The sequence below is a fragment of the Lepeophtheirus salmonis genome, chromosome 5 (assembly GCF_016086655.4).
Source record: "Lepeophtheirus salmonis chromosome 5, UVic_Lsal_1.4, whole genome shotgun sequence".
NCBI lineage: Eukaryota > Metazoa > Arthropoda > Copepoda > Siphonostomatoida > Caligidae > Lepeophtheirus > Lepeophtheirus salmonis.
The window spans coordinates 3,637,664-3,658,869 of record NC_052135.2 but is presented as its reverse complement, the minus strand read 5'-3'; the positions used below and the strand labels follow the sequence as shown (position 1 = coordinate 3,658,869).

The following is a 21,206-nucleotide window of genomic DNA, read 5'->3' as shown; positions in this document are numbered from 1 at the left end:
TCCCTTATTTTCATGAGCACACGCACTAGAAATTACTTACTACTTAGATGTTCTCTCTTCAAGAATGAATTATAATGACAACCAAGGGCGTTACTAGCTTTCATCCTTTGGAGGGCTTAGCACCAGAAATTATTAACACAGTTATGTATTTTTTTTTATAAAAATAGGTATATTTTATATATAAAGTGGCAGAGGGTGGCCGCGTTGCAGGGGTGAATAGAAAAAAGGAATTATGGTAGAAGAAATGAGACAGAAAGAGGGATTTATAAAGATTCAGAAAGAAAATAGAAGACACAGAGAGAAGGTGAGATATATAGAAAGAGTGATGGAAAATGAGGTTTTACTTCACTCAAAAATATAACCTCGTAGCCCCAAAAAATATCATAGGAACATGTTTGGTTATTTGTTACGTTTACTTGCTAGATTCAAGCCTGATCTGTTCGACAATTTTGGGTTCCGTGTGTAATATCACCAAAAACAGACCTGTGCATATATATATATACAATATTAAAAAAAAAAAACTTTTTCATGTCATCAGAATTGCAAAGTAAAAAATTCATTTTAGATTACCCACTAGAAAAGCTCTTCTCACTTATATATGTATGTAATTTTATTTTTGACAAGCTTAAACGGTACAACACAGCACTTCATATTTCTTTTCTTTGCAAGCTAATGATTCCCATGGGACAAACCCGTGTTTATATTAACCACAATGAGTAGTTACACGCCAAAAATCATACATAATGTTTCAAACTCAAACAATGATCATGTTCCGAGTGATCAAACTAAAATAATTATTTATTGAACTAGAATTTATATTAGTAATATTACAGTTTCATTTGTTTTAAAGCTACATCATTTGTTTGTAAAAGGCACATACTATGGTCATAATTAATTATTAATGGATCACAAGGCATAAATTATTAAGTAAGATGATTATCAATATATGTATATAATAAATACAATCGTATTTGATTAATTTAAATGTAAGTTAGCACCAATAATAGAAAAAATATTAAATTCATTTGTCTTCTTCTTCAAATTGTATTAACAAAAACTTCATGCAACGACCCACGTGAGCTTCAATGACTGTCTTCAAAGATTGGGATGGTGTCCATAAGATTGACTATTAGTATGAAGAGGGATCAAACTCCCACTGAGTCGTGGGTGATGTTCCGCCCCACCTTCGTTGTTGACTGACGATGAAGAAGAAGAGGATGGATGCTGCGGATGTGAGCCGGCTGTTGTTTCAAGAGCCGAGGGGAAAGTGCATCCTTGGGCGGCATTGTTGAGAAGATGTTGATGGTGGGACTGAAGATACATATAGTAGTTGATGTTTTGGTGATGATGGTGTGTGTGATGATGGAAGGTGGGGTCAAAGGTCATTGGCGTTTGGGGAGGAGGGGGTGGTGGAGCTGGCGAAAGGGATGAATTGCTGTGGTGAATGGGTTTCATGGAAGGTGGTGGGGAAATGGGGTTGTGCGGAGGAATACCGCAGTATGTCATGAAAAGATCCGTCGGGGATGATGTGTTATGCCATTTGGACTCCATGGGTTTGTTCAACGGATCGTCAGGAGCAGATACATTGGAGGGAATTGGTGGGGATGGTTCCTGACTAGTGATGCTGTTGTTGTTATGACTTGGGTATGGCTGGTAAAAACTTGGATAAATGGGAGCATGATGGTGATGATGTCCTGGTGAGTGTGGAGATGGGAGAATTTGTTGCTGGCTGGGTTGAAGGCCCCCACTACTATTAGTGTGATTGTTGTCGCTGCTACTGTTATTATTATTGTTGCTGTGAGAGACCTGTTTGCTGTTGTAATGAGTATGCCCACTTAAATGGTTCAGAGTGCCGATTTTATTGCGTAGAATTCTACTAATGGACGATACAGAGGGAACGTTATATTTGTCGCAAACACCATCACTTAATAACTTATCACGAATTTCCCAAGCAAAGATCCCTGGATCCTTTTGCTTTAAATCTTTAATGAAGTTGACAACTTTCGGGGTTGTTACCCGAGGTTTGGAACCTCCTATCGCCCCAGGTAGAATGGACCCAGTTTCATTATAACGAGCAAGTATTTTTGAGACACAGCCGTGACTCACTCGGAGTTGACGTGAAATATCACATGGACGGATTCCAAGTTGTGCTAGCTCTATGATTCGTACACGAATGTGATTGGGAAGGGGTCGACCGTTTACAAACATGCCTCCAAGTTGATTTACTTCTCCATATTGATTGATTTGTGGATCTGTAATAAATGAAGCATACAAAATGAGTGTCTTATATTCTTGTGTGTTAGTTAGTTTTTTTGTTGTCATTTTTAAGCAAATGGAAAATATTACATATGTTAAATAACTATTTCTATAAAATAGACAAAAAAATAAAAAATGAAAAATTATGTTTTTCCTTTTTTCATTATCCAAGCAGCAACCGATGTGGGTGGCCGGGAGCAGTAGCTTAGTTCATAGATACTTTTTATTTATTCTTAAATTAGAATATATATTTCAATTTCTGTGACATTTCCGCTATACTTCTAGCTTCTTAAGCTATACCCATAGATACATCTATGTAGAGCAAACGTCAAAGCTATCTAATTAATAAGCCTTGTCCCAGGTACGTAGTCTATTGAATGTGTATTTATTTCAAGCATACATACTTGAAATATGGGCAATTATTAAATAAATATAAATTTTAAATACAATTTTACATAAAGTTAATTATTTTTTTGCCATACTACAGGTATTTTTAGGCTGAACTAATTTAATTAGCTACAAGATGTATAGGTTAGGGTGGTTTTTTCCCAATTCTTTTTTGAATTTTATAATGGTTAGTTCGTAAAAGTTGTGATATGGTGAGGAAATAACCTATGCAAAAATTTCATTGCCCTACGATGCCATCTGTTGGTAGTACATCTAGTTCAATATTTGAAAGTTCTTTATTTACTCAATATATATTAAAATAGACCATTCATAATTCTTTTGCATTCATTAATAATGATAGACATTATTCTAACCTATAAAAAGTATTTAAAAAAAAAAATAATGATGCGTGCTATACGCGGAGCATCAAATGTTCTTATTGTTTTTTTCTCCATAGAAAATTTTAGAAAAAATCTTCCTAATACTTTTCATAGGTTAGAAAAATATCTATCAAAATTATTTTATGCAATATAATTCAAAATGTCTTCTTAGTATGTATATTTACTAACTAAAGAGTTTTGGGCTTTTTTCATAATTTGATCGCGATGAGCACCCCCTAAAGAAAAAGGTTATTTTCATAACATATCTCAAATTTTTCTCACTAGCTGTAATTATAATTTGAAATTTTTGGTAAAACAAACCACCCTATTATACGTAAAATCTGCAGTTTAGATAATAGTTTTTCATGTTGTTGTCACTTAAATATTTTGTGGATAAAGGCTTTTTAATGCCTTTAAGTCCTATTTACATTCATAGGCAATAGACGTGGGCTGATATATCGCTCAAAATTATTAGGAATTGCAATATCTGCTCCGATATTTTATATGGTATAATCAGAAAGAAAAGGAAATGGGATGAATTTTTTTTTCAATATTTGAAGGCAGGGAATGTTTAATACACAGAGTACTCACATTTAGATAAATGAATGAAAGATTCTGTTATGACTTCTTAAAAGGAGTGAGACACAAAGTTTTCCTCTCTGGTCAAAATTATATTAGTTAAAAATCCAAGATAAGATTTATTTATAACTAGACTTCAGATAGAATCCGTATTTTATAACACGAATAGTTGGTATTCAAATAAATTTGTCTCTCACTTGTCATCAAAAGATCATTTGTCAGTGAAAAGCTACTAATAAATGTTAAGCTTTATTTAAAAAAGATATAGTATCCTTAAGATATGGATCTGTTGCCAAAAGAAACAAACTAAATGTGACCCAACAAAACGAATGCCATCAGGGATCTTCTACAGGGTGCAGAAACAAAATGTAGAGGTTGAATTAATTGCATTTCAGAGTAAGGTACTTTATTATTTTTTTGAGCATGTCTTGTTTTGATACAGTTTTTAATTTGAATTGGACGCCAAATGAGTGAGCAAGAGGTAAAAAGGCAAGCACACCCGATATAGCTCAAAAAGACATTCCCACCATCGTCAGGGTCAATGTGAGAACCATCCTCAATATCCAGCAAGCCTAAAAACGTTACAAAAAGACGTTCAGAGCTCCACGTAGTTGAGTTCTACATACAAAACTTTGCTGACTTCTAGCCCAAGGACATGTGACCTCCTTCATCCTATACTTGAACTCCCTCAAGTACTCTATGTTATTCACCATGGAGGCATCACAAATGCAACCCCACACCGAAAGTGTATGATCTGAAGTCCACCATCTCCAAGGTCTTGGGAAGCTACCCTAAAGACAAAATTGTCAAATCTTCTACTACCTTTAGGCATAGTATTGAGGCTGCCATTGTTTCTAATAGAGATCATATGGAGTACGATGCAGCCTCTGTGATTTATGAGAATATTTTTTTTAAATGTTTCTTTAATTGGTTGAATGGAGCTGCTGCACTGATTAAGTATAAGTAAACATTATAATATTACATTTACTCCATCTAACCTAGGAATCTTTTGGTGAAATCATAATACATAAAGTATATTTCTTTCTCTAGGAATCACCTGGGCACGAGCGTACACACATTGAGTTTAAGAGAATAACTTCTTCCGAGTGCGTTGTCCATGAGATACGGATTCATTTTTTGAATTTTTTTTTCAAATGAGTTTATAAAATTTTGAGTTTGTGAAACTTAAAAGTTTTCTGAGTGCTGAGCAGGCAAAATTTGTCTCGGACGATAATTTTTAAAGGATATTAGATCGGATTTTTTTTATATTTCTGCCCATGTCTAATAGATACTTATTTACCCTTTCCAATTAAATAGCTATTTGACTTTGTCGGTAGAGTGTGGATTGATAGAAATGATTACCTTTCTATGTGAAGAGTAGGGGAAATATTTTACTTTAAATTTAAATAATAAAAAACTGGGGAAAATGGAGATTGTTTATTACTTCAAAAAAGACACAAAGAGGGGGGGGGGGTGATTCAATGTAAGTATGTAATTATCTTTAGAATGTACTCGCCGTACCGCAGCAGCACACGCCTTGTCGTAGCATATTTTGAAATAAGAAAAAGAATTAAGAAACAGAAGGAGGTAACTTTGTTGTTATTGATGTTAAACTTCATAATGTCGGTCTCTTGAAATCTGAGACTCTCTTTCTTTTCTCTCTCTCTCCTTTTTTTTTTTTTTTACAAAGATACATCTATGTATGTATAAAAATGTACACAGAAAACCGAGATGGCTTCAAAGTCATGTATATATTCTACACATAAAAATAAATGAACGACATTTTTTTTTCGTCGTTCATCTTCCCTTGGTCACATCTGCTTGTCTTTGATAATGATGATGATATTTTTAGAGGTAGGTTATTATGTGTGTGTGTGTGTATGTAACAGCCATGCAGAGAAGCAGTGCATGTACATATGTAGATACCATCAGTGTGTCGGGCAGTTCAAACGATATACATACAAAATAAATGCAGTGCTTTCACTTTGATAAAATTTATCAAATAAGTAAATAATTTTCTTGTTAAACTGCAGAAATAAATTTCTTGTAAGTACATAGTACGGAGTAGTGTGGTATTGGTCCATATTTAGGAGTAAAGACTGTAGTTCAGTATCGGTCTGTTCGGGCTAAGTACTCATATTAGTCCTAAAACAAATAAGTTGCGGTCCTTGATGGCGTCATTTAACTTTATTTCTTCTTTTTTAAATCAGTGATAGTATTGACAGTCCGACGGACTTAAGGATCAGTCTCAAAAACTACTGATAGTACCGATCCTAAGAGTGGACTAGACTAAATAAATAAGAACTGAAACAAGACTACTATAGAGCGGGAACCCAATGCATGCAGTAAACAAACGACAGATGAAAGAAAAATTAGTAAGTTTTGTGTATATCCCATGTCTCTAAGTGTAAAAGTATAGGATCAACAACACCAGAAATAAAACAGGTGTGCAATCTCCTCCGTACCAGTGTCAGTGCCAAGAAACTTTCAGATACCGTGGGCATCTCCATCCAGATTGTCTATAACATCAAAAAGTTTATTACACCCCATACAGCCAAAAAGAGCCATATCTTCAGCAGAAATTGAAGTCTGGGTTCCCTCCATGGGATCCTCCTCCGGCCCTGACCTCAACTCCCCAGGCCTTACAGTTTTGAGTGTCTTGGAGTAGAATGTCTGCCATACCTCTCATCCAAATTTGAATGAGATCCTGGATGCTAATCTGTTCACCGTTATGTGGAGGCTGTTATTGCTTGTGAAGGATGAATGATTGAATAACAAATATAGCTAAAAGTAGTATTTAAACAATTTACAAATTGGTTTTGAGTTGTCTTGTCTTGGTATAATAAAAATCACATTTTTCTTAATGAAGTCATGCTACTGTAAGTAAGTTTTGTATCCCAGTCTGTACAAATTTATGTTCATAGAACCAACCCCTTAATCAAATGGTTCATTACGACGAGGAAGGGGGGGGACTGGTTGGGAAGATTAGAGATCATTAGTTGATTTCTTCTATTGTGATCCAAATATATTCCCTAATCCTTCTTTAGCTCTATAATATGATGTATACATAAATGGAAAGTAAATTTCAATCCTAGAAATACAAGGGGTTAATTTCTTTGTGTACAATATGTTGGGGATGAGAGGAAGTGAGAAGGAATGGCGGATGCTTAGTAAGATCATGAATTATTTTGAACGACAAAAAGAAGAATCGAAAACATTAATTAACATTGCCTCAAGCAAAAAAAACCATTTCAGATATTTTCAAATCGGCACTATTTGTAAATTGTAATTGTATGAATAAAAGGATTGGACAAGTTGCCATATTGTTCTTTTCATAGCAATATATGCGCTTTGTCAAAAGAAAAGTAAGCTAGAAAGCATTTTCTCAAAATGGAGTGTGGAGTACATTTGTATTCTTCGACAAATATTCGTCAATTTCTATCCATAAATTATTATTGTAAGCCCTTTGAAAGTCCCGCAAATTACACTTAAAGTAGTTGATCGTTACAATATAAAAAAATTGTCAGACTTTGTTTCAACGGCCATATTGGGGCCCACCTAAGCTTCTTAAATGTAATAAAAGTTTTAAACTATAGCTACATTCCTTGGGTATCTTAATATATCCCAAAAATTGGGAAACAAACTCTATAATTGACTCAAATAGGCCAATCAAATATTGATATGCGTGTATGTATATATAAAATAAAAAAATTAATTGGGAAATCTCCTATTCTTGATTATTGTTCAATATTGTTTTTGTGACTGCATCAAAACTCTCGACCTAACATTTTATCTATGAAGAAATTTTCGTTTATTCTTTTGGGTGTGCCCCAAATCGCAGATAGGATAGTCACAATTAAAAAATGAGAAATTGAAATATTTTATGTATAAGACAGAATCGGGATCAATATGAGCATCTTAAATCAAATAAAGGTTTTAAACTACAGATAACATTTTTGAGTATCTGAATTCATCCCAGAAATTTGATTATAAATTCTATAATTGACTCACTTTTGTCTAGGAAATATGTGCATATATATGAAATAAACAAATAAATTGGATTTTCTCTTATTATTTATTTTTGTTTGAAAAAATTGTTTTTATGTTGACGCATCACATATTCCATTGCACCACTCCTAACTAATTGATGCTAACATTTCATTTTGATCTCTAAAAATTACTCATTTATTATGTTGGTAAATACGATTGATTGAGCTTTTAATATTTTAACTTTATAATGTGCTACAGCTGTGATTCTTATGTTTTGTACTAACTTTGTTACTTCCAATTTTGTAGTTTCAATAGATCCATTCCCCCAGATTAACTTTAAAAAATATCTTGTTTAATTAGATGGCACTTTATATAAGGCCTATCCCCTTAGGGTGCACCCTAGTAAAACACCACATTCATAAGAATACTAGATACATAATTAATATATTGACCATCCAATGAAAATTGAATCATTGCCTTAAATCTATCAAAAACAGATGAGGTTTGTTTTTCAACTTTTTCCTAATTTCTTAATTACGGCTAGTTCGGAAAAGTTCTCATGTGCCCTATGATATCATCTTTAAGTAGCACATCTAGTTCAAATTTTGAAAGGAGACACACGTTATATATTTCGTCAATAAACTAAAATTCATCATTCATCATTATTTTGAATTAATTAATTATGATAGACATTATTCTAAGCTATTAAAAACATTTATGAAGTATACGTAGATCCTCAAATTTTCCTAACTTTTTTCTCTTTTTTTGTTTCCATAGGATAATTTAAGAAAAAAAAATCTATAAACCCTTTCTATATGTTAAAAAAGATTCCATTAAAAATATTTTTTGATAGAATCAATAAATGTCTTCTTAGTATCTATATTTACTAAGTAAAGTGTTTTTGTCAAATTTTCCTACCTTTTTTTTCTTTTTTTGTTCCATAGGACAATTTAGAAAAAACACTTTTTATAGGCTAAAAAAATGTCTATAAAAATTATTTAATACCAAATAACACAAATTGAATTTTTTGTATCTATATTCACTAAGTAAAGAGTTTTTGTATTTTTTTATAATTTGTTCGAGATGTATGACCTAAAATGACCTCTTAGGACAATACAATTTTGCATAGGTAATTTTTATACCAATATCACAACATTTCCTCACTAGCTGTAATCGAAATTTGAAAAAAGTTGAAAAACAAACCTCTCTACTATTTATGTTTTTGAACAAAGGAACCCCGCGATGCAAAAATTATATATATTTAATTGTGGAACTCTGTACTTAGTTAATCTTCATTAAACAGACATATTCATCTATTAATATATAGTATTGACCCTTTCTTATAAGACAAACGGAAAGCATCAGCATAAATTTTACTCATTAGTATGTTTAATGTACATATATTTTATTCTTAACGAATATATCCAAAGCACTGTCCTTCCTCCAAGCACTCCCATCTGCTCTCATATGATCGCTATAAATGTAAAGTAATACTACCCCTCTTTGAAATGTCAGCAAGATGGATAAGGCAGAGTCATGTATGTAAAGGAAATAAGGTCAGTGTGGAAAGGCAAATTGACCTCCCCCTTACATACAAACATGTCCCAGCATCCTCTCGTTATAAGTCTTTAGAAGTAACATCTTCAAAATTCAATTCAATCTGCTTATTTGTAGATCATTCAAAAATATATTTATTTGTCAAAGAATAATGGTTAAATGATTAAAAATTAAATTAAATTTATTGCTTGTAGAATGAAGGTTTTTTTTTTACATATAGAAATTCGTCTATAGAGTTCTCAAGAGTTTTCAAATGTATATTAATCATTTTCTTAAAAAGAAAAAAAATATAATTAGAATGAGTAATTTATAAAGAGAAAAGTTTTATTTGATATAATATGTATGTCGATCGTAATTGTAAGTTATGAGTTGAAACCTTCTTCTGAAAAAAGACACAAACTTGAGTTTTAGCATCCTTTTTTTTCAAAATTGTATGCAATATATTAAAAGGGACTCTCTTATTAATTACACTAGTCAACAAATTTATGCCCTAGGATTGAGATGGTGTGTTCCTAAAGCTTTTATTTCGAGACACATGAAAATGTCAAAATGTCTGCTTTTATAACTTACAAAGCCACGAGGTAAACATGGCTATGGGGCTCTTGGAGTCTCCATGACTGATTAACTGGTGATATCATCATCCCTTTTGTATAAAAGCATCAACAAAATCGAACTAAGCAAGTCCCTCTAGGTTTCTACTCCACACGTTCAAATAAGTCTAGGAATCCTTCAAACCTTGATAAATTGCTCAGGCAAAGAACTTAATCTTTAGGATCGGAGGCTTAGGATAGTTTTTATGTATTCATTGTCTACAACTAATCAAGTTTTCATTCAAATACTTTTTTTTAAAGGCACAATTTTTAATCGTGTGTTTTTAAGCTCTTTTTTTTTTGTGAATTAAAAAGATCCCATTTTATAAGTGCTTAAATAAATAACTATTGATTAAAAATACAAAAAAAAAACAACAAACTAACTTTATCTAGTATAACTATTAAAATATTAATTTTAATTTAATTTTCTTATAAATATAAATTCTGAAATAAATACGTTCTTTGAATCTGAAAATAGGTACATACGCCCTGCGTCATATTGAACTTGACATTGAAAGAAATGCTCCGATTTTAAACTATCATAAAGTGTCATTACAGATTACTTGGGAGTAAAATAATGAGCACGGTGGAAGATACATCGTATTTTGATGCCAACAAAGGAGAAGAGGTTGTCTAAAGCATAGTAGTTTTTAAATGTGTCAAAAGCATGTGACCACTCAGCTCCTTCGACCTTAATCTTTTGGATTATTCCATCTAGGCAAAGGTCGAGGGACCCCTGCAACAAGCCTGTGAGATATTTGAAGTCCACCATCAAGGCTGACTTTTCAGAAGACTAAATCCGTTAGGTTTGTGCAGCCTTCAGAAAGAAGGTGGAGTCTCTCATTGAGGCTGAGAGAGGCCTGACTGAATAAAAAATGTGGATTTCAGTTAAAATTCACTGGAAATCAACTGAATTTAGTTCTAACTCTCTTCACAAACTAGTCTTTAATAAAGTTTGAAGAATAATTTTCTGTATCAACTTAAATATGACGCATATTATTAAATCTATATATTTTATTTTATTTCCTTTTATTTAGATATGTCAAGGCAAAAGATAATACTAAATCATTTAGGTAGATGTTGTAAGAAATATTTCGCAAAAAGTACAGTCTGTAGACCAGGACACCAGAAACTTAAGATAATAAAGATCATTTCCCTGTTTATAAAGGTAAAAGCAATCAAGAACATACACCAGGGAGTCGAAAAGCCCCTTGGTGCTGTTCAGGATGAAAGCCTGTTCAAATACTGCTTACTCTCGAGATCGCTGGTGGTTGGAGCCAAATTCTTTAAAGACCAGATGAGTAGCTGTCTATTTTTCAATTTAGTGAGTGAAACTACTGACTATCTCTACTGAAATTGTAGTCTTTTAAAGAAACTATGGAGTGGATATCATATGAACTGCTCGAAGATTTGGGATCAACCACTGATAGAGATGAATTTTTAGGAAACTATTGTAGAAAGGGGGAAGGCAAAGTCAACACCCTTATTATTACCAAAAGTCAACAAATAACACATGCAAAAATAACTAAACAGACTTGAATCTTACTTAAGTACATCAAAGTTAAAGACTTATTCCTCAGTTCACAAAATAATAAATTATTTTATTTTTAATTCTTCTTTGTTTGTTTTTATCTTTATTTTTACTTTTGACATGTTTTATTTGTACAATTGTTATTTATCTGAAAAGTTGTACACTGATATGATCCTTTTTTTTGCTTCTTTTTTAGTATTAAAAATCTGTAGTCTGCTAAGCTTTCTTGCGTTTGATTATGATGAAACATTTATATTTGTTACGAATAAAGTTACGCCAGCTGGCGAAAAATAATCAAGAACACACATCATCCTACTCCAAAGTTGATATTCAGTTGACTAGTGTTATGAATAAACTTTAACAAATTATATATAATTTAGAGTAAATATCCATTGACTTTCTCTAATATTTAATCATTTATTGACCTTCAGGTTTTTGTATAATTAAAAAAAAAAGTTTTAATTAGACATGGAATTCAACAACATTTAAATATGTTTGTTTTTATTATCCTTTTTTATTTTGTACTAAATAATATTTGTATTTGTTTGTGATGATCGCTCGACACGGCTTTCAATCTTGTTTCTGTCAATTATTTTGTACTCGTGTCTTTGTTAACAAAATAATATGAATTTTAAATTTATACAAATTTGTGAACAAGGCAGGGGGAACTTTTTTTTCCTCCATATATGTTATATATAAGAGATATATGTAATAAAAGAGTTATAAATATCAAATGAGAGGCTTTTTTGTTGTAAAAGAAATGGAATGAAAAAGTGGGAAATGTTTGAATAACTACTTTTTATTTTTTCATAACTCTGTGCACTGAAGTTTCATTTCTTTGTTAATAGTAAAAATATGCTAATGAGATGTAAACTTTCAAATGGAAAAATATTTATTCATAAATAGATTTTCTACTTTTGGGCCCTCGAGGTTAAAGCCTTCCTTAATAGTCAAAATAAACTACATAGGTATTGTATACTCGAAAGCTTGAAGAAATTTAAATATTTTGATACAACAATAATATGGAATATGACTTTTTAAAAAGTGTACATCTAAGAAATTTTTGAGGACTTACCCATTTCTATGCCACCTACTCCGTTGTTTGATGTGGCTCCTGAGATATGAGTATGAAGCCTGTACTAATTCACCATGAAATCACTCATATAAAGAAGTTCCGAATTGTGATGAGTAATTATCCTTGACAAAATAATTAATCTATTAAACATTAAAGTGTTAGATGCACTTGAATGGAAACACAATTGGTGCGTTTATGAGTGAAGAAAAAAACAAAAGCAACATCTCCGGGATTTTCTTTCTATTAAGTGAAATTGGCTAAGAAAATCTCCTCATTGGTGCTGAGGGAATAGGACGGACTTTCATCTTCTCCAGGCTGCTGCTCTGCTTACATAGGTGAATATAGATATAGAAAGGGCGGGTCTACGCACACACATGTAAATACATACATAGGTGATGAATTCTCAAGAGGCGGCGAGCGTAAGGTTTTTTTCTTTGCGTTTTTTCCCCGCTTGACGGTGAAATATAAATAAAAAATTCCCCCATGCATGAATTCAAATTTCTTGAACCTTTTTATCGTTATTGTTTTTTTCTTCTTCTCTCTCTGTTTAACAAACGATATGCTTCGAATCATTAGTTAAAGGAGCTCAAAACATGTCTAACACCAAATAAAAATTCATTTAATTGTCTATGAAGCAATACACTTTACAAATTATAAACTATTCTAATTACGTGGTTTGACCACTAATATATTTTTTTTCACTTATATGAATAAAATTCTCTTTAACGATATTAAAGTTCAGACTTTTAGCTATCAAATAAAATATTTATACACTTGCTTATTTCTTTAATGACTAATAATCCTCTGAAAACAGGTTCTTAATTAAAATTTTAAGCAATCATGACTTGAATACCAAACTTGATCAAGACATTATCAAAATGGTAGGTTTGGCAATATATGAATTTTTTTCCCCCTGTCTTCAACAATAAAGGACTAAAAAAGCTTTGAAACTAAGAATTAGTCAAAAATACTAAACATTTCAAGAAAAAATATAGAAAATTTCGAACCATATTTTTACCTATTTTGATCTTAAGATACAAAAAAGTGTGGATTTTGTTGAAAAGTGCAAGGAATATTTTGTATATGAAATTTGCACTTTTTTTAACATTAGTTGGCCAAAATAAATGCTATTTCTAAGTGTTGAATCGTTTATGAAATTACAATCTTATCTCCAGGAATTAAAATAAATTTATTTTCTGTCTTCTGAATATTAATTAAATAATTAAGTTTTGTTTATTCATAAATAATTTCGTTAAACAATTATTTAAATTCAATTTCGTCTTTCATTTCATAGTTATTCTTATAGTTGTAAAAAAATACCTTGGTGGTCAATTTAATGAAAGTTTGGGGGAGATCTGATAAGCTATCATAACGTTTTATTAAATTAACAACAATCGTTCCTGAAAAGGAAGGAAATAAATTCAAATCCTTCTTCCTATAGGTATAGTAAGGATAAAGGCTGGAATTCGATCCTTAATTTTATTCTCAGTCTTACAAGGACTAAGAATTATGACTAGTCGTGTGATTTTTGTTCATGTAAAAAAACAACCAAAAATCAACATAGACACCTTGGAAATTTGAAGAATGTTTTGGAGGAGAGCGGCTTAGGTTTCTTGAAGTTTCATTATCCAAGCAGCTGTGACAAAGAGGGAAGGAGAGAAGCAAATAAACAAGGATATTGACCAGAATTACCCTGATGTCGTTCTTTAATTCTACTCTGAGCCCAACAAGGACTTATAGTTAAAAGTTTTCAACAAATCTTCAGGGGTTAACTCTGTCTTTAATGAACACATATGAATTTTCAACCAGTTTTTGACTATAACTGAACGTAGCAGGAAATTAAGTTAACTACTCAGGAGTTAAATAATAATGACATCAGATGAGGAAAATAAAACTCATTCTTCCCTTACGAATTAAAAAAAAACCTAATTTCCATACTCCATACTCAGTAATGCATAAAACATGTCCTAACGGTTTATATAAATAAAAGACACTGAAAATGAATGATGTTTCATAAAATTAACTGTATTTAACTATAAGATGAAGGAAATAAACACAAGTCCCACTCCGTTTATAGAAAGGATATACAGGTCGGGATTACTCCTTGTCGATCCTCAATTCTACTGTGAGTCCAACAAGGACTTATACTTCAAACTCTACAAGAAACCATCAGTTTTACTGTTTGTTTTTCATGATGCACGTACTATAGGTACCATTTAGTATTCAAAATGAAACCGTCGAGTTCAAAATAGGAACAGTCATATTAAAAATGGAAGATTCAAGCTCAAGAACTTGTTAAATGAATGAAGTAGACACAAACCCAACTTTGTATCCAGGACATAGCCCGGAATTACTCTAAAAAGTCCTATATACATATAGAGTTGTATAATATACATATGTGCTGTAGCTAAGTAAAAATTTAAAAAAAACCAAAAAAACCCCAGAAATAACAGTGGTAATCCTCACAATTTGAAGAATATTTTAGAGGAGATCAGCTTAATTGTCATGACTTTAAATTCAAGTACAAATTAATACAAATCCCAATTTGATTATAGGACATATAGCCTGGAATTACACCAATGCCTATCCTCAATTCTATTCTGATTTCACCAAAGACTTTTACTTATAACTCCTGATAAATACCTCATCATAACTCTTCGTCTATAATGAGCACACACTCTAGTTATTACTTAGATGTTCTGTCTTCAAGAATTAAATAATAAGTATAACAGCCTTGGAAAATAAAAAAAACCCTTTTCAGAATGCTAACGAAACAAACTGTTCCCGTTTTCTTGGACATATTTTATACACTTTTTTTTATGCTATGTAGACAAGCAATTCTAATAAACATTTTGTTATAAAAAAACTTAATAATTTGTAGGAATAAAAAGGTACAAAGTAGTCTTTGTTTTCTGAACAAAAAACCTTCAGTCTTTGAATGTCCACTCACTCTCTCTCTCTCTAAGGTATGCACGATATGCATTAAATGCATATTTCAAATAATAATGTGACATATTCGAAAATACATATTCATGAAAAATGGAGTAGAAAACATGTTTCCTCTAATACCTTTCGAGATAGGTATAAGTCAAAAACGAATCTAATTTTATACAGAGTGATATATATTCATAATTTCGAAAGCTGTTTTTTTTTTTGTGTGTGCTTCATACTTGACTGAATCATTTAATTAATTTTTTGTACACTTTCTCCCTACCCTTGTCGTAAGACTTTCATAACAACAGAATTATTTTTTTCCTTCAGTAAACGTAGATAAATAACACCCCTCCAAAAACTATTAATTTCTCCATATTTTAAACATCATTTCATAGTTTTTCCCTTTCGTTCATTCTAAGCCATTTTAATCTGAGCTTATTTTTCCGTAAATACTTATGTATTAAAATTATTTCCCAGAGAGGTTACGCCCTCATAACTCCATATTCATAAGATTGACCTCCAATTTTAATAAGCTGTTTTGTTATATGTGTGAAGTTCCATAAATATGAAAATTAGGGGGGTTTGTTTTTCAAATTTTTCGGAATTTCGATATGGGTTACTTCGGAAAAATTGTAATATGGTAAGAAAATAAGCTTTTCAAAATTTAATTGGCCTATAATGACATCCCTTGGCAACACATAAGAAAAGAAGACAATAATTATTTATTTCTTCAATAAAGTAATTATTATCATTTTGGCTTTATTAATTATGATAAATATTATCTCAATATATAAATAGTATTAATAAATTTTTTTGTCTAAAGCTACCCTATGAACCATAAAGTGAGAATAATATGATAAAATTTTAATATAATTCCTTTCTAAAAATGTAAGAAAAAGGATGCACTCATACCTAGATCTTCTAATATTCCTAAATGCGTCTATTTTTGTTGTTGTTCCAAATGAAAATTTTGAAGAAAAAAAAAAAAATCTATAAACACTTTTTATTTGTTAAAAAAGATTCCATCGAAATTATTTTTATAGAATCTAAAAATATCTTCTTAGTATCTATATTTACTAAGTTTAGTGTGTCTATCTTTTTTTCATAATTTGATCGAAATGTACGACCTAAAGATGACCTCGAAGGGGAATGCAATTTTGCATAGATAATCACAATTCCACAAGTTTTCTGTACTTGCCCTAATCGAAAAAAAGTTAAAAAACGAACCACCCTAACGAACATTCCCTTACAAAATTTGCTTTAATAGGAAAATAAATTTAGTGAATATATCCTTCTTATTAAAAAAGAAGTGATTTATTTGGTGATCCCATAATAAATAAGGTGGTCTTTAAATATTAAATATATGAACATACTGGGTTGTGTAAAAATTTGGAGTCAATTTTTAAAGCTCAATATCTCGGCGTATAGTGACTGTTTGATGAAAATTACGAGAGGGGAAAGTTGACATTGGGAAAATTGCCATTTGGGAAATTGCTCTTGAGAAAATTGTCAGTGCGGAAAATTATCATTGGGAAAATTTCCCCTTATTTACAAACAAAATGAGAATACCTCAGGCCCAAAAATTGCTTTTTATAATGGAAGACCCACAATGGTGGTTAATAACCACCAGGTTTAGGCCCCCTTAAAATACTTCACCCCCACACACGTACCCATTGGTTGATTAAGCTACAGCTAAGCCACCAAGGAGTTTAAAAACCACTGTCGCTTTGTGAAGTGGCGGTTGGGGTTTTTAACCTTCTTCGCGGCCTTAGCATTCTCCAAAACTGATTTTGTTAGTAAATGACTGGAAATTTTCCAAATGATAATTTTCTCTAATGATAATTGTCTTAACAGAAATTTTCTACGTGAGAATTTTCCTGGAACCAATGTTATATATATATCATTGGTTTAATTCTTTCCTTTTAGTCTCAAGACTTTTGTACGACCCGGTATTATAAGAGTGTATTAATATATTATATATGAGAAGGGGGGTTCAGTTTTTCAGTCAAAGTCTGATTTTTGTTATTTTTGTCATAGCGACTAGGGTTGTGTCAGGCCATATTTATTCGGTCCAGTACAATCTTACAAATGGTTCTATCATTTTCTTGGATCCGGTCCTTAAGACGGTCAGTCATTTGGACGGCCAGTACTAAAACTGATAACAGAAAAAAATAAAGAGGAATTACATATGTCATAAGGATCGAACTTTATAAGTTTTAGGACTTATATCAAAGACTGATTTGTACTGGACCGAAATTGTATTAGACGGGACTGCAGCCCTCAGTCCTAAATACAGACCTAGACATCTCTAATAGATCCTACTGTGCAATGGGGGAGGAAACAATCTCACTCTTCTTCATTTTGCCATTGTCTCACTTACTTAAAGCTTAGTTAAATGTAGTTGGAAATAAATAAAAGTCATCTTAGAAGGGATGATGAATGTTCTTATAAATTCAAAGAACGAGGGAGGATAAGAAAGAAATAAGAAGGGTCGAGTATTTTTAAGTTGAAAGGCAGAAAAGAAATAGAATTTGTTTAAAATTTATCATTACGTTTGATGATAAAATTCCATGAAATAAATAACTTTTTCAAAAAGCTTTGCATTTTAACGAAATATATATTACGTTTATTCCAGAAAAAAAAATCATTATATGGATACTTAATTTATATAATATCACGCAACTTTTTTGTTTGAAGACAGACACACAAAAAACAACAACAATTTCATGGACATAAAAATAAATATTTTCGTTTCTTTTTTTCCAAAAAAAAAAAAAAACAACTTTTGCATTGTTGTAAATATTCAAGAATAACTAATTAATATGTTTTGTATTTTTGCATAATTTGATCAAATGCAATTAATGTTTGTAAATTATACTTTCTTCCGAAAGGTTGGGTGGAAGTTAGAAATTTTACAATTTTATACGTAAAAAATTAACTATCTACAAAATAGTTATAATAAGTGTAGTAAAAATTAATAAATTATTTTTCTAATAAATGCATTTAGTAATTTATATCTCGACATGTAAAAGTGCGATCGCTTTTTAATAGATGGTGTTAGAAAGATAAGATTTTTTACTAAAAATAATTACAAAACAGGTGTGTGATTGATTTGCTCATTCGGGGGCAATTCTGACCATTTGGGAGAGAGGGATTACCCTCAAAAATTATCAACACAGTAATACAATCACTTTGGTGAATTGGTTTAATATGTATATACAGGGAGCGGGGATCAAATTGTCGCCTACTTTAAACCTTGATAACATGAAGACGACATTATCAAATAAAAAACCGGTTACCAAATAGGAAAGCTATTCTTGTCAGCTGACGATATGTAGTTCAGTTAGCATCATGTCGTCATCATATGAGGAGATAAAGAGCTATAAGTGGAACGAGGAGCTTTCGAGGTCCGCCGTAGTCGTGGCATTGGTTAATAATGGAGGTGAAATATCCAATTCAACGACTCTTTCAACCTTAGGAGTGAATTTACGGACTGTTCAGCGTATCTGTAAGAAGCTAGAGGACACCTGGGATGTTGATGCCACCATAAAGAGGGCACTTAAGGAGGAGGGCGCCGACAGGAAGGTCAGGGACACCGACTTTGTCGACAAGGTGAAGAAGATGGTTGAGGATGACCCTACCAGGTCCATGAAGGCCATGGCAAGGGATCTGGGCTGCCTTGGGTGTGGCAACAGGACTCAGCACCCTGCCATGTGTCCAAAATCTTCATGCAGTAGTTAACCAAGAACTGTTATGACGTCGTAACCAAGGATTTGTGGCCTCCTAACTCTCCCAACCTTAATCCTTTGGACTATTTGTCTGGGGTTATGTCGAGAGACATACCAACAGACATCCCCATAGCACCAAGGCCAGCCTGATGGACTCCATCAAGGAGGTATTCGGCAACATGGACAATGAGATGGTCAGAAGAGCCTGCGGCCGGTTCAGAGGCCGTTATTGATGTCAACGGTGATTATATCGAATGAATGACTACTCTATACCTATATGCTCATCATAGTTTTGATTTTCGATAAAAAAGTTAAAAAATGTATATTTTGTGTTGTTTTTTGTAGAAAAATATTTTGGCGACACTTTGATCCCCGCTCCCTGTATATATATAAGATGAGGAAAAAAAAGAGGCTAGTGATGCCACTGCACTAAGCATTGGTAGAATGTGCGTCAATGATGGACACCATTGAAGAGAAAATAAGCTATATTTTACAGGTTTTCTTCAAACAAGGCGAAAACACAAGTTTGCAGTTGAAAATGTCAAAAATGCTTATGGTCCTGATACTGTATCAGTCAAGCACAAGCCATTTTGTTCCAGTAAATATGCACCACGCTCTGGAAGTCTGACCGTCAAGTAAGCACTGTTTTGATTACTGAAGATATTAACATTAATGATTTGTTTTTTAAATTTTTACAACACCGATTATAAGGCAAATAGAATTACTTTGTAAATTGGTTTATTATGTATGTGCATATATATATATATAAGATAGAAAATATTATTTATATGAAATGGATTATTTTGGATAAATAAACCATCTTTCAAAAGTTGTAAAATAATATTGCTCTAAAAGGTTATTACTCTTTAAAAAAAAATGACAAATAAAATATCGCTGTACTGAGAATAAGCATTCACTTCTTGTATTACATAAAATCTAAACTTTTTGTGAAAGCGTCTTTCAAGGTGTGAAAGAAGGAATTATCGGAATATTTCTTCCTAATATTTAGATAAAAAATGGAATAAGAGCCACTCTAATGTATATATTACACATATGTATGTATAACATAAAATTCATCTTGAACCAAAATCAAGAAAAAGAGGATATCCCGAATTTTTATTTATTTCCAATATATATATATACAGCTTATTATTTCATAGATATTAAATCAAAAATTGTGACATAATCAAAAGATTTATTTATTTATTCCTAATATAGACTATTTCAAAGTAAGGCTCAATAATAAAAAAATCAATCAATGATCAAGTTATTAAATTAAAAGAAGGAGAACAAAGAAGCATATTGTGCTTGAAAGTTTTTTTTTCTTGATAATAAAAGTTTTTGTATTTTTCAAAACAAACTTTGTGATTGAAACTCATTCAGCTATTTCAAATAATTGAAAAATTATCATTAAAATCAACTTTTAGTCGTAGACTGAGTGGTAATTCTAAACTTGTAGCAGCATGAGCGAATTATATGAAATCAAGAAAAGACTACTCAATTTTTTTTTAATATGTTTAGATACTATATGATTGATTTAGTATTTCCTTCTTCTCAAGCAATAACTGCCTTGACACACCGGCAAACAGATTAGTAGCTATTTACGATAAAAAGCATATCCATGGTAACCCACGCTGTCATGATGGTTGCTCGGAGCGAATCCAAATTTGGTTGAGAGGTGCGGCTGACATTTTGCTCCAAGATGTCTTAAACTGCAAAGTCCTGGAGATTCAGGTTCGAGATGGAAAAAGGGTTCATGGAGGCAGGCCAGAAGTAACCCATATTGTTGCTGTAGATGTTTTGATTATTTATGGCTATTTAAGTGCCTTAATGGACTTCTTGATATTGTAGGTAGTCCAAATGGAGATGACAATGGTCAACGCAGTAAATTATAAATTGTGTGTATTTTTGATTATTGTATTATGATTAATTATTCTTTATCTGTATGGAGGGCACTATCGGGTACATAAAGATGTTCCGACAATTTTATCTGAAGTAGATCTTTTGAATATACACAGTTTTATACAAAAAAAAGGGTTGTATTATTTCTCTGAGTTGCATTCTTTTTTCAAGGAATAGACCCTTAATGAAATCTTCAAAACTGTATTAGGCCGTGTGGTACCATTTTGGAACCGTTACAGTCTTTTATCCTATTTCTACTCTGATATGTCGATATTTTCCCTTATAGGTATTTATGAA

At 31.8% G+C, this 21,206-nt stretch overlaps 1 protein-coding gene across 1 annotated transcript; it reads right to left on the bottom strand.

Moving 5' to 3' along the window:
- Positions 1-773: 773 nt before the first annotated feature.
- On the bottom strand, positions 774-12,594 carry LOC121118851 (uncharacterized). Its single transcript, XM_040713449.2, has 2 exons — positions 12,346-12,594; positions 774-2,252 (listed from the first exon to the last, which is right to left on the bottom strand). The coding sequence occupies exons 1-2, from the start codon at positions 12,347-12,349 to the stop codon at positions 1,096-1,098; spliced, it is 1,161 nt and encodes a 386-aa protein (XP_040569383.1). The 5' UTR covers positions 12,350-12,594; the 3' UTR covers positions 774-1,095.
- Between the last annotated feature and the right edge of the window lie 8,612 nt (positions 12,595-21,206).